Here is a 15400-nt window from a genome sequence, read left to right on the forward strand (position 1 = left end):
AATGTTAAAAAATAATACCAGTGGCTAGTCACTCGCTCGGTTACCTTCGAAGCAGTTTCCAAATGCTTAATGAAACTTCCAAATACATCACGCGATATATGAATATTGCCATCTGGCCCTGGTACAATTCTTGCTTGTTTTAACTGGTCCAACATCATAATGGCACGTTTTTTCTCTTCCTCAAAGTACTTATCAACATTGCTGATAATCTCTCGAGCTCGCCGATGTAAAACACTACCTCTTTTGCTCATTGTAGAACAAATTAAACAATCAACAAAAACAATTATTATTATTTTTTTATTTTATATATTTAATGCTGACCGTACTTATATGAGTGAAGTTAGCCGAGAGCCCGTCCTATTCTTATTTTAATCGCATTGTACTGGATAGCAGTTATTATTATTATTATTTTCAACTGATGGACGGCCACTGCAAGGCATAAGCCTTCCTCAAACATTGCAACCATGACCAGGTCTTCGCTGCTCATATCAAGCGATTTCCTCAAGTCTTAACTATGTCGTCGATCCAACAAGTGGGAAGCTTACCCACGCCGCGTCTACCGGCTTGTGGTCGCCACTAGAGAACCATTCGGCCCTTGGCCATCGATGTGCCCCGCCTACTGCCACTTTAGACAATTCTTCGAGCTACGTCGGTATTTGGTTCTTCTGTGCATCTTCTCATGTCTGATTTTATTTCGCAGCGAAACTTTGAGCCTAGTGATACTATACCAAGCCTAAACACGGTTTTTTTTACTATATTATCATTTTGATTATTACTTTTAAAATCGTTAATTTTTGGATATGGTACCAAACATTCCAACTGCCACTTGAGACTGACAATTATTGGAGCTATGTCAGTGATCTTGGTTGTTCCGTTTGTTTATATTATAATTATGTGATAATCATCAGGGACATCCGATGCCGACCAGGGTTCTGGCAAGAAGGATGGTGGCTCTGCAAGCTTGCAGGATACTGCACAAGTCTGGTGAATTAGACAACCAGTTGATGCCGATTGGTAAGATTTTTAACCTAATTACTTATATTACTTAATATATTTAATGGATCAGGCGTTATTTTGCGGAAGTCCATCCTAAGTAAGAAAAGGACCAATATATATGAGGAAGTAACGGAAGTGCGTAATTATGTGCGGATATAGCTATATGTTGGTCCTTTTCTTACTTAATGTATCAAAGTTGTTGAACTCTTCTAGACAACCATGTATAGTACTACAGTAAATTTTTTTATTGCTCCCACTATTGGGGGCCACACTCTCCCCTGTCGTATTGACAGGGCATTACGATCTTATTTATAATATCTTTAATTAAAGTATGTATTTATTTGGACCAGACAATAATTTCGCTTTTCTAAGTTAAATTCACACGACTATATTATTAACAAGTTTTTATTTCTAATCAATAATATATTCACCTTCGTTGTCAACAATCTTTTGTTATCTAGTATACAAATCAATGCCGGAGCGGTAACAAATCAATCGGCTTTCTGTTGACATTATATTTTGGTTCCTCTAATAATTTCGTAATTAAACAACTTTTGCATAAGTTTCTTTTTTTGTTTTAGCTTTATTTTTTATATTAATGTTTTATTTTTTCTTCTATTACTTTAGTTTATTACCCTACAGTACTACTAATACTACTAATAGTATAGTACTACTAATAGTATAGTACTACTAATAGTACAGTATTTTCGCTTTTATTCCTCTTAATTAAGTCCTCAATTATTGCTCTGCAACATTTGATGAACGCAGGCCTGTGTTCGTCACTGTTCATCAGAGAGGCGATGCTATCTTTACAAATCTTCTCTCCTAGTAGGAGCTCGAAATCGCCACGTAGTCTTAGGAATGCGGGACAGTTCGCCACCAGGTGCACCACGTTTTGGTTCACTCTCATCCGTATTACAATACATAACACACATGTAAAATTACTTTTATTGTATGAAAGATGTTTTTAAGTCATAATAAAGCCTCTGAATAAGTTGGTCTACAACTGTATTAAGGATATAAGTGACTACAAAAATAAACCTTTCCGGTATGTTGGCTCTTCACAGAACAATGCGCTTTGTAACCCGAAGTGAAGAAGAAATTCAAATGCATGCCCAGCGTTGGACGTTCACAAAGTGGACAGATGAAGTTTTTTTTTAACCTTTTAACCTTTTAAGTGCCATGAGGACCGCCGGCTACCTCACGATACCCAACAATAGGTGCCGTGAGGGCCGCCGGCTACCTCACAATTTTTCATCTGTACATCTAAGGAATATTATTTTTTTCCGACCCTCCGGTAATTATTAGCTTCCTTAGGCACCTAGCAACTGGATCACGGGATGGTATAAGATTTGCAGCATGTTTTAGAAGCGGTTACCATGGGTGCCAATGAGACCGCGGGCGGCCTCACTTTCTATATAAAATTTACATTAGAATATTTATATAGAAACCTTTCTTTGTATTGAATTAACAATTTATTCATATTTCAAAGCTGGCTTTGAAAACCTATCGTGTTTTCTGTGTTACAAAAACGTGACCCCGCCGGCGACCTCATGGCACACCGAGTACTCTGTTGCCTTTAAGTGCCATGAAGATCGCCGGCGGTCTTAGTACATAATGATATACATAATGTGTTATATTCATTCATAGAATGTAAAGATCCCAAATTTTCACATAAGGAAAGCCTACACTTGATATTTCCATTTGGCACCTGGGGAAGTCATGGCCAAAACAGCATGGCAGTTAGAAGGTTAATAATGTGATTTTTCAGGCAAAGAAAATTTTAAAGCAGTAGAACTGGAAAGCGCTGGAGCAATCGCCAATGGCAACGGAGCGAGCGAACCCAGCGACCCCAATGACTCTGCGCGACCTGGAACCACCAAGAGACGACAGTATTACTTCAAAAGGGTATGTGTACTTATATAACACTTACAACTCACTTACTACATTATTATTTACTTAGTACTTACTATAATTATATCAGCTGATAGCCACCCTCTGCCTATATATATATATATATCCTCTGCTTATATGCCTATATAGGCCTCGTATTTAACCCTATCCTTACCGCAGTACGTTCCGCCGAAGTGACGTCACTGAACCGTGCATGTGCGCCGCGAATTGCGCATTGCATGGCGGTAAGCTGATGTTCGAATTTTCTCATTTGTGTTACATATTTAAAGATTTCACTGGTATATTAATTATAATACAAGTTAAGATAATTGTTTGTAATTTATTTGGCTGTGATAAATCTTAAAACAGGGATCTACATATAAGCCCAAATTACAAGGTGGATGCCGACTAACTCCGGCGCTGGTAGCGAAAGGGTTAATACGATATGGACAAAGGAGGCAGAAATCCGTTTACTATATATGTAGTTGTCATTTTTTCTATCAAATTACAAAATTACTTTCTGGTGGAGTTTAACATGTACGGTTTAACATCTAACGAGCTGGAGCACAAAAATTAAAACGCTTGGATGAAAGATAGACACAGTTTATTTTCAAAATCATCCGCCTACAACTTCAGACATACCAACGCCGTAATAAATAATTTTTCATGCGAATGAAATAATTTTTACATAAAACTTTCACCTCTCATTTGTACATATTACACATTAATTCAAAATTGATATAGGACAGTATTTAATTCAATATTCCATTAAGCAGTAAAGATTTAGTACAAATTTACAAATAACAAACACATGCATCACTTGACGCCGTTCATCATTTTTATTTTTCATTATATTTTTTGGCGTGAGACGCGGTTTTGTCAACCGCCTACCAATCATACGTCGCGCGTCCTTATCTTTTGCGCAAGCGCAGACCGATAGATTGACAGATGAGCGAAAGCATTTTGACGACTGTGATTATTTCACTACAATTTTACTAAATCTATGCAAATACCTAGCTATGCCTGCGACTTCGTGTGGAGTTTAACAAAAAAAAAAAATAGTGTATTTAGTTAATTTTTTTTATAAAATTAAAGTAACCTAAGTTATTCCTTATTACATCAGCTATCTGCTAATATAAGACTCTTAATCGGTCCAGTCATTTTGGATATTAGCCGGTACAATCAGACGTACAGACAAATATTTAAAAATATGTAATTTTAATATATGTAGTACCCTATATAAATTCATAAGCATGTAATAAAAAGCCTTATTTTAAATATTACAAACAGACAATTCAATTTATTTGATCTTAACTTTATTTGAAAATAATAAACGGGAACGAAAGCCAAAACTAAGAATTTTTTCAAGGTCAAATATAAAAATGTAGAAATACAGTTAATATTAAAATAATAAAAATAATGACAATAATATAGATGTCGTAAAAGAATATGAACTGTGATAAATCGAAAAAAATCTAAAATAAGTTAATAATAAAATAAAATCAAAGTATCGATATTGATATGGAATAGAATGGTAGAGGAATTATAGAATGTAAGAAGAAGAAAAGAAAATCTTAAGAGGAATGATACAAGAGCGAAAAACTAAAAATTATGTGAAAAATTTAATGCAGTACGAGAGGTCTCCAAAAGCAGAGACCTCAAAAAACAAACTCCAGTAGTAGGCATCCAGCTGCTGATATGACAATGATGACGTGATATAATTGATAGTTTTTATCTTGCTCTTTACATACATCTGTCTCACTTCCGCAGACAGCCCTGGCGTTCACTGATTGTCAACCTGTAATTGACACGAGTGACTCCGAGATAGAGTCGACGACTGGACAGCAGCATAAACGAAGGGAGATTAAACCAGGTACGTACCAGAATACCATTTGTTTAGTAGAACAGGATTGTATTTTACTTTTGTAGGTCACATATTTGAATCTTTATAAACACATTCGCAGAAGTGGAGGGTTTATTTGTGGCACCCCACTCTTGGGGGCCTCTCGTACTTTACTATCTTGGGCAGACAGGGAATATTGTTACAATATATATGTGGGAAGTGGGTTTAATTGATAGGCGATAATTTAGTATTATAACTAATTTTAATTGAGTAAAAATCTTGATACGTCACAATGGCGGCATCGTCGTGAGAGAGAGAGAGAGCTACATTCCTGCATTCATCAATCTCTTTCATACAGGCGTCGTGTAGATTTCATTTTGCTCTCCGTTTAATTATTAATCCTTTCGTCCTACACATATTATTTATATATATATGTATGCGTGTGCGTGTGCGTGTGTGTGATATATAAATCATCATATTATTTGCGTTATCATAATTTTTTTTCTCAATGTCATAATTTTCTATCACATTTACATTCATCTGCATTTTTGTTCTGTTTTGCTTTATTTTTATATGTTTATTTATTTTGCTTTATTCTTACATTCGTTTATAATTTTATTTTACTTTACTATTTTCTTTATATTTGTCGCAGATTTAAGTATTTATTTATTAGTATTATACTCTTATTGACCACAAAACCGACGATACGTAGCGGGACATGTATAAATATATATATAAATATATATATATATATATATATATACATACATACATACACATGTATGTATATATACATTTATGTGGAAGGACATTAATATAGAAGAAACTGTAAATTTTTTTATTTCTTTTAATATTACTGTAAATACATCAAATATGTTGTATGCAGATCGAATCCAAACAGTATTACTGGAAATAAATGTGGGAGATTTATGTCCAGTAGTGGACATTTTGGAATGCCATCAATCTGGAGTCTTTATTTTCTTAATTTTCACAGGTGAAAAACAGAACACCCTGTATGCTATCGACTCGCGGTTATGGTGTGCTCTGCCTGAGAGATACAACACGCGGGGGCGAAGGCTTCATGCACCCCAGCACGCCAGCCAGGCGATTGGTATCCTCATGGCACGTCACCAACCGGACAAGTTGGTTACACTTTATTTTATTTGATATTCTTTATTGCACACGCTAGGACGCACATTTAAATAGTTATAATAATATAAGGACTTATTACATGAAGCAATCTCTTACAGACAACCGTAATATGGATAAGGTAGAAGTATAAATAACAGGTAGTTTATGTGCACAAAACATACATAAACTTATATCCTTATGTACATAGCATATATACTTATAATAAATAAGGTATAATACACCAATACCTCACTGTGTCGTGGTAACGTTCCAAAAAAACACGAGATTTTCTATAGCAAACCATGTAAAGATCGAAGATAGGTTCCAGGGTTTCAAAAATTCAACTTTTTAAAAAGAAAATTGAACAAAGTAAACTTTTAAAAAACAAAAATAATATAACTATGCCAATAAATAAACTGGAAAAAATATATACCTTTTTGTAACCAGAAAGAACACGTTAAAAATTATACAGATTTATTATTCTCTTTTAAAAAAAGCACAACACACCATATTACAACACATTAAGTAATTGAAATTGAACTCCAAAATTAGCAAAACAAATTAAAAATAAAACCGTATTAAAATCGCGTTGATTTTTAGTAAGAAAGGGAATCCCCGAGTTTAGATGGCATGTCGCAATTAGAAACAAGTGTTGCCATCTTATGGAAAAAAAAAGAAAATTTCAAAAAAAAAAAATTAAAGATCTGAACCCAAAACAACGCAACCTCGAAAATCTAACGACGCACAGTGAAAATTAGTACTAATTAAACAACGATGCAACTTCGAAAAAACGTAAAACGAAACGACGCAAATGGAGGTATTGGTGTACATATTATAAATATAATAGATCAGTATATATAAATAAAAACATTAAACTGACTTTGATCGCACTTGCCTCAGAAATAGTAAAGAAACAGAAAGAAAAAGAAATGAATTAAATGATATTTAATGGAATCAGGCGTTACTTCGCGGAAGTCCATCCTAAGTAAGAAAAGGACCAATATATAGCCACTTCCGCACATGCAGCGGTAGTCGTGCAATGAAATGCACCGCCCGCCAGCCCGCTGATAAATGCGTATGCGGCAAACAATGCGAATCACACAACCGCCACCACCAAACCACTCAACACGTGTTTCACCCCTAATCGGTGTAACATAGCTCCTGAAGATGCCCCGTGGAGAGCATGTGCGGAAGTGGCTAAATATTGGTCCTTTTCTTAATTAAATGATAAACATATATAAAGGATTTATCCATTTAAAGCTTTTGCACATATAATTAATCACCCTGTATAGTGTATGCCGGTTTACATAAGTTTTTTTTATTTATTACAGATTACAAATCCCAGCGTTTCCAGTGTACACGAGGTCGGGGGAGGTGCGAGTTTCTGTGGAACGTGCTGCAGATGCCGATGTCCGTCTGTCTCCACGACGAGCTCGTCTGGTGCGAAGGTAAGCTGATCCAGGGGTTCATCACTCGAATCGTTTTCATCACTGTTTTGATCACCTCTTTCGTACGAACGCTACGTGGACGGTCAGATGTTCTTCTGTCACAAATAAATTAGGTTTCATTGTACCTATAGCCAGGTACATAAACATCTGACTAATACAAAGCGTATGGAAGATTTTAAATATTGTAATAGTACCATAATACCATACTAGGAGGATTGATCAAATATCGAAGAAATTCAATAAAAAGTAGTTAATGTCAAAGGGAGGTCGATACTAAAAATTATGGACTTAATATATATTTTGTTTTGACAGGTTCATGAGGTTCGTATTCTCGGACGTTCTGCGCGTGCGCAGGCGTGGAATGAAGCTACAGAGCGAAGGGACCACGCATAACAACTATTACATAGTGCCTACTGTTAAAAGTAAGATTCATAATTGTCTTTAACACATATATTTCTTCTTTTCAGACCATAGAGTTCCGATGCAAGGCATAGACCGAAAGATATATTTGCAGTGATATACCATAATCGCCTCGCTTGGCGGGTATTATGGTATGTAGAGGGCGCTACTGTCTATGCTCTGAAAACTTGTCTATGACCAATGGCAATCCTATACAATTAAAGCACGAAGTGTCAATTATATACCTTTGCATCCCAGGACTCGAACTCGCTACCTACGATCGCAAGTCACAGTCCTCTATCACTTATTGTACGTATGCATGCATATGCATTGCATATGTCATCATCACTATCATAACAACCAATAGAAGCTATTTGCAAGGCATAAGCCTTCAATGATCGCCACGATAATCACTCCACTTGGTTGGTTGTGTTTGGGGCGAAATTTAAAATGGACACTGTATATAAATACGCACGACTTACAAAACGTCACATAGGTAGTGTGCGACAGAGACAACGGTCTACGAAGCCGAAATTAGCCGATAGTCTCTTTCCAAAGGTCGATGTGTAATAATTATTATATATGTCGCTTTCTTAAGTTAAATTCACACGACTACATTTTTAAAGTTTTTATTTCTAATCAACAATATATTCACCTTCGTTATCAACAATCTTTTGCCGTCTAGTATACAAATTTTCAAAGCCGGAGCGGTAACAAATCAATCAGTTTTTCTGTAAAATATGATGACAGAACGACATTACTTTCCGGTTCGCCTAATATATAAATATTATGAATAGTAAGTTACCACCGACTCGGAACTCTGATCTAACAGTTGGCCAGAAATACAACAGTTGCTCTTTTTAAATTAAATTTAAAATATCTTTTGATGTGTACATTATAATATCAACTATTGAAATGAGTGAAGAAATAAAGTTTAATATATTTCGATCAACAAAAAACTCTTGAAAGATATTTTTAATTTAATTTTGAAAATTAAGAAAAATAAGGTCTGAGATATCTTATGGAACTTTATAATATATAAGAAGAAATTTAGGCGTTAGGTAGGCATGTATTTTTATTTCTTGTATCTATAGGCTACAGGACCCGGCGATGAATATTACATCGACCTTTAGAAATACACAATTGTCTAATTGGTCCACCTAATAATTGACGATACAAAAATGCATATAAGTGCTTATTCAAATTATTTTTCTTTTAGTAAATAATGAAGACGGAACATCGAAAGTAGATATTGATTGGGGTTTCCTAGAATTGATATACAACCATACAGAGGAAAAGAGAAACGTTGAAGTGGAGAAACCGAACCTGTTCCAGCAAGACGAAGAAGAAGAGGAAGACATAGAGGAGAAGAAAGTGGAGAGCAGAAGGGAGAAAGACGGCAAGGTGAAGAGGATGGACAATCCGCTGTTAAAAGAAGGGGAGACTTTCGTGTTTGACCCGGAGAAGTATAAAGAGGCAGTTGTTACGCCATGGTACAGGAATCAGGATCAACCGCAGGTATATATAATTGGTAAATTTTTATTATGACACAATATTATCTTATAGATTCAGGCGTTACTTTGCGGAAGTCCATCCTAAGTAAGAAAAGGACTAATATATATATGTGAGACAGTTTTTTTTAATTTGAGGGTAGAGAGAGAGAGAAAGAGCGAAAGGGAAAGAGAACAAAACAAGAGAATGGGAGAAAGAGGATAGTCATTTCATTTTATATTTTTTTGACAGAGACAATTTGAAAATTAAATATTTATCTAATAGATTCAGGCGTTACTTTGCGGAAGTCTATCTTAAGTAAGAAAAGAAGTAATATATAGCAACTTCCGCTATGTAGCAGTAGTAGTGCAATAAAGTGCACCGCCCGCCAGCCCGCTAATAAATGCGCGTGCGGCAAACAATGCGAATTACACAACTACCACCGTTAAATCTAAACCCATTAGTGTCAAACACTGTGTTCGGCACTAATCGGTGTAACATTACTCCTGAGGATGCCCCATGGAGGGGTAAAACACGTGTTCAGTGAGATATGACTGTTGCATAGCGGAAGTAACTATATATTAGTCCTTTTCTTACTTGACACAATATTATTTAAGTGCATATTTAATAATAGAGGCTTATTCACCCAAAGATTTCGAATAGTACCAACTGGAAGTGGCTTCCATCCAGTATGTTCTGGTGACCTCAATAAAGTCGTCCACTTTTTGGGTGGAGTTTCTTCCCTGTCTTTGCCGTTCCGTGGTCTCCACTCCACCATAAGGCCATAACGGTCAACTGTATTAGTTTCGTTCTTACTTCTGATTAGATTTGTTTTTATTTAGTTCGACCCGTACGGAATTTATTTGTTTGGGTTTAAATTAGAAATTGAAATTTAAGCACCTTCCCGTTGTCAGATTGATCTGAAATTTGGTACACACATTTAATTTAGATGACAATACAATATAATAAAATCAATAATATTATAAATCTAAGATGGCCGCCGATACAAAATGGCGGATTACGTATTTTTCCCTAACCCCCTCAATATGGGTATCAAATTAAAGGGCTACACTAGTAAAACACGATGATTATGTCAAAGTTTAAAATTCAAGATGGACGCCGTTCCAATATGGCGGACTAGGTACATATTTTTCTACAACCACACAATATACAATATGGGTATTAAAAACACCGTTTAACTCAAAAGTTTTTTAAATGTATTTTTTTAATTAGTCTGTTAATGTATTTATTAGTAACTATGAAATTGTTCGTGATTGCTCGCCGAAAATTTCGAAAAATTTGCCTTTGATGTTGTGATTACAGTGATTGGTGTACAGAATGATAGGTTAGTTTTTTTTCAAGACAGTCTTCAGAACTTCAAGAACATTCTTTGAAACGAACATAAAGGCTTTCAAAAACATGCTTGCAAATTACTAATATAACAGTCACCATTTTCCCCCCGAATGTTTTATTTCAATTCAGCAAATGTTTAGGAAGAGTTACAAAAGGTTACTCTGTATTTGTACCGTGCATTTTCAGTTCTTCCTGGTGGCAGAGATCTGCTGGAATCTTACCCCGGACTCTGCGTTCCCGTCCGCTACTCACACCACATTCCGGGACTATTACAGTACGAAATACGGTGTGACACTCACCCAACCGAACCAGCCGCTGCTCGATGTTGACCATACCAGCGCTCGTCTGAACCTATTGACTCCCAGGTGAGGAATACATTAGTAGTCACAGTATGACATGATAGGTTCCAAAATGCCCTTCATTACATTTCGACTATCTTTATACAATCTCAGGTCGTGAAGTTTTTGTATGGCTTGACGATCTATTCACGAACCTGGCTCCTCATATTCATGTTCCGGCCAAAATTCTCATCACGGGTCAGACTCGGTAAAGCACAGCAAGGGATTAAAAAATTAACTAAGAAAAGGGACCAACATATAGCAACTTCCGCACATGCAGTCGTAGTCGCGCAATAAAGTGCACCGCCCGCCAGCCCGCTGCTAAATGCGCATGCGGCAAACAATGCGAATTACATAACTACCACCGTTAAATCACTCAACACGTGCTCTACTCCTCCACGAGGCATCCTCAGGAGTTATGTTACACCGATTAGTGCCAAACACAGAGTCTAATATATAACGACTACCACTGCATTTGCGGAAGTGGCTTAATATTGGTCCTTTTCTTATTTAGGATGGACTTCCGCAAAATAACACCTGATTTCATTAAATATAGATTAACTGTTGAGTTTCAATTCGGCTTTTAGGAAGTTATAATGTCAACATAATTGACTATTCGAAATTGCTTGTAAATGCTTATTTGAATTGATTCAGATACGTGAACCGAAAGGGCGTAGCTCTACCGGTGTCGTCAGAGAGAACAAGGCGTGCGAAGAGGGACCGTCTAGACCAGAAGCAGATCCTGGTGCCGGAGCTGTGCAGGGTGCATCCCTTCGCCGCTCCCCTCTGGTTCGCCACAGTCGCCCTCCCATGTGTCCTCTACAGGTATACCTGAACCGGTAACATACAGATATTTCAACCGGAGAGAGAAAGCGAGAGAGAGAGAGAAAGAGAAGAGAATATTACTTTTTAAACTTTTAATGATAATTTTATTCATCGATAGTGGTCAGCTGATACAGGTTTTCTTCATGACCGATCTTGCGCTACCTGCATCTGGTGACTTGCTGCGATCTTGGCTATGCCGTAGGATGCCGTTAGATGGGGGTGGGGGGTTGGGGGAAGTGTCTTCCGTTTTGTTGTTGCTACTCGAGAGCAGTAATCGTGTTTTACAAGATTCTTCTCGATAGAATGAACATTTCAAACTTGGAAATAAATGTATTTTTGGATATATGCATGTATGTATAGGCACATTTGTACAGACATTTGTACTCGAAATATATGTTTTTTTATCGCGCTGCAATAATAAGACCCATGTAAATAAACTGACTATTCGCTCACAATTATCTGTATCATATCTATATCAAGTGTATCTCCGCGAACACTGTGTTCACGCCGCGAATTTTACTACATTTCGATACCCATTAATATGTCGACTATTGCTTCATATTGAAGAGGATATGTCTGACGAAAAACTTCCGGCCTTTCTGGCAACTACTCCTTAAATATCATTGGCAGGTAATTTATGGATAGTTCGATACGGAGTGGCAAGGTGAGGTAAAGAAGCAATAAAGCCTCCTGATGGACGAGCCTATATTGTTGTCAGTAATTTATTTTATTTTAGTTAACCAGTTACATTAAATAAAGCGATAGGTTCAAAATAAAGCTTAAATAAATTTGTTGCTGTAATTACTCCATCAGCACTTTTTTTGATGTCGCACCGTCAGCCCCGACTTGCTCGTTTGTAAAATTAGGCCTTTGATTTTTTTGTGTCACAGATTTTTTTAATTTAATGTAGTAATACATGCTACGAAATAAAAATAGGTTCATAATAATAAACACAAAAGTACAAGGAGCGGTCTTATCACACTGGGCAATTATTTACAGACGACCACAGTATGGAAAGAGTAGTAGTATAAATAATAGGTAATCTAATATATAAAATTCTCGTGTCACAGTGTTAGAATTTGAACTCCTCCGAAACGGCTCGACCGATTTTTACCAAATTTAATATGCGTATTCAGTAGGTCTGAGAATCGGCTACTATCTATTTTCTATACCCCTAAGTGATAAAGATTGTTCACACTTAAAATTTTTTTTTATTTTTTTAACGAAATTTTTTGTTTTTATTTTTTTATGATACAGCATACAAGAATACATGCAACCATAAATTTTCACCCCTCTACGATCAACCCTTATTTTTTATTTGTAAATTAAAATATCAATTTTTTTTTGCAAAACAACGTTTGCGGGATCAGCTAGTATATATATAGAGATAACTAAATTTTAACTTTTTATTCCAGAATCAATGCTCTGTTAATAGCGGATGAGATCCGGAGGGCTGTGGCTATAGACGTTGGGCTGGGAATACCGAAGATTGACGAGGCCACTTGCCCAGGCTTTCAATGGCCACCGCTGGACTTCGGCTGGAGCTTGGCAGAGGTAAGTACCACTACCTTGATTCACTACAGCTGAATGCCGTTTTTCTTTTTAAAAGATATGTGCTAACTTAAGGTTCGAGATCGGAATAAGGCTTCGAGATTATCTGAGCCGACTTACTGGAGATTAAAACCTTCATAGCTTTAAGTCGGAAGATGCCTTATCGAGGAGTTCAATCTGATACTAGTTTCAATCAAGTTGTACTACTTTAAGATTTTTTATGGATATATGAATAAATGGTTTTCCAGCATAAGAAGCTGACCGCGCTGACCTTTCGAATTGTATGATCGAAAGATATTTAAATATAGTGTCTTAATTGTGTAAGTACTATATTTTATCTTTATACCATTCAATTTATGTTCTTCTCAGGTATTGAGCGCCGATTTCGAAAAGAGTGAAAAAAAGAAGACGGAAGAAGATGAAGACTCCAATACTAAAGAACAGATTGAATTCAGGTATATAGGCCCCATACATAAATGTTTACCTATTTTAGGTGTACCACAAAAATAGGTTGGCCTATTGTAGGTGTACTGCATAAACATGTTTGCCTGTTATAGACTTACTACATAAGTATGATTGCTTATTTCAGGCCTATTAGATGTTTACCTATTTTAGGCATACTACATAAATAGGTTAGCCTATTGTAGATGTACTACAAATATAAGTAGGCCTATTGTATTATATAAAAATGTTTGCCTATAGTAGGAGTACTACTTAAATATGTTTTCCTATTGGAGATGTACACAGTCTTGTACTTAATCATTCTGGCTTATATGTGAACAAAAAACAAAATGACAAAAGCTTTCTACGTAAGACATGAACAATATTTTGTATGTTAAATTATTTATAGACCCTATTTTATATTTACCCTAAGTAAACGTAGTAATAAATAAAAATAAAGTTTTCACAAAAAGTATTTATAGTAATTCGTGCAATATTATATCTAACCTTCTAGAATGTTTGTTTTATTATTATACATATATATTTCGTAAAAGGTTGTGAACCTAACTACTTATTTAGATTGCCTGAAAAACCATGTTTTGTATTTTAAAAAAATGTATTCGGGCAATGGTAACTTACAGTAGTATAAAAATAATTCGTCTTAAAATCCATATTTCTTTTAGGGATTTAGAAGAAAAAGAGAAGGAAGTAGAGCAGACGATAGAAGTGAAAGAGAAGACAATAAATGACATACTGCAAGAGAAGGAAGACGCCGAAAGTGTGAGTGTCATGGGATATTTATTTAGATTTTATTAGTATTAGTAAAACAATACAGTGATAGAAAAAGTAACGTGAAATTGTTATTTAAAACTCCCGGGCATTAGGAAGGTAGGTAATATTTTCTCCTAGGTCAGTAGGACTGTCTACAACATTAGGCAATCGTCTGTTTGTCAAAAGGTTTAATAATCTCAAAGTAGGTAGTTCAACCACCATATTCGCCTGATTTGGTTCCTTGCGGCTTTTGGTTGTTCAGCAAACTCAGAAGGTCCATCCTGGGACGCCGTTTTACCATGATTAAGGAGATAGGTACGTAAACATAACGTGACCATTTTTTTTTAATATTCTTTATTGTACACGATAAGATACATAATATACAGATACAATAATATACAGAAAAGTACAATGGGCGGTCTTATCACACAAGGCAATCTCTTACAGACAACCATAGTAAGGAAAAGATAATAGTACTTATAAAGGGTAGTTCACGTGTACAAAAACTTTCACAAACTAATGAACATAAATATACATAAACATACATAGACATACAAACATACGTATATAATATATATACTTATAATAAAAAAGGTTTAAAACATATTATAAATATAATACAATAATAAATAAAAACATCAAACTGATTTGGATCGCACTTGCCTCGGATAAAATAAAGAAACAGAGGAAGAAAAAGTAATGAATGAAGGTATAAATAATCATAGATCTGGTAAATAATTTTTAACCGTTTTCTTAAAATTTTCTTTAATTTTACCCCAACCTAAAGCCACCGCTTATAGAAAAAATTGGTGTATTTTATACAAAGAATAAAAATAATTAACAAAAGAAGCAAATGATACTGGTTGTAACAGCTCCTAATAGATACCGGACTATTTGTGTTTCGTGCGAAAGAGATAACG

The 15400-nt window shown here is 35.5% G+C and overlaps 1 protein-coding gene across 1 annotated transcript in view; it reads left to right on the forward strand.

Moving 5' to 3' along the window:
- Dcr-1 (Endoribonuclease Dcr-1) overlaps positions 1-15400 on the forward strand; it is a 57339-nt gene that overhangs the window by 17388 nt on the left and 24551 nt on the right. Inside the window, exons 14-25 of the mRNA XM_068771268.1 lie at positions 909-1014; positions 2768-2904; positions 4660-4762; positions 5727-5874; positions 7195-7311; positions 7624-7733; positions 8930-9228; positions 10741-10919; positions 11547-11717; positions 13133-13271; positions 13638-13723; positions 14393-14489. Coding sequence (XP_068627369.1) covers positions 909-1014; positions 2768-2904; positions 4660-4762; positions 5727-5874; positions 7195-7311; positions 7624-7733; positions 8930-9228; positions 10741-10919; positions 11547-11717; positions 13133-13271; positions 13638-13723; positions 14393-14489 — 1692 coding nt within the window. The remainder of the gene's footprint in view (positions 1-908; positions 1015-2767; positions 2905-4659; positions 4763-5726; positions 5875-7194; positions 7312-7623; positions 7734-8929; positions 9229-10740; positions 10920-11546; positions 11718-13132; positions 13272-13637; positions 13724-14392; positions 14490-15400) is intronic.

The sequence above is a fragment of the Battus philenor genome, unplaced genomic scaffold (genome assembly GCF_028537555.1).
Source record: "Battus philenor isolate CCGP_79_NKW_IND1 unplaced genomic scaffold, ilBatPhil1.0.hap1 SCAF_30, whole genome shotgun sequence".
NCBI classification, from domain to species: domain Eukaryota; kingdom Metazoa; phylum Arthropoda; class Insecta; order Lepidoptera; family Papilionidae; genus Battus; species Battus philenor.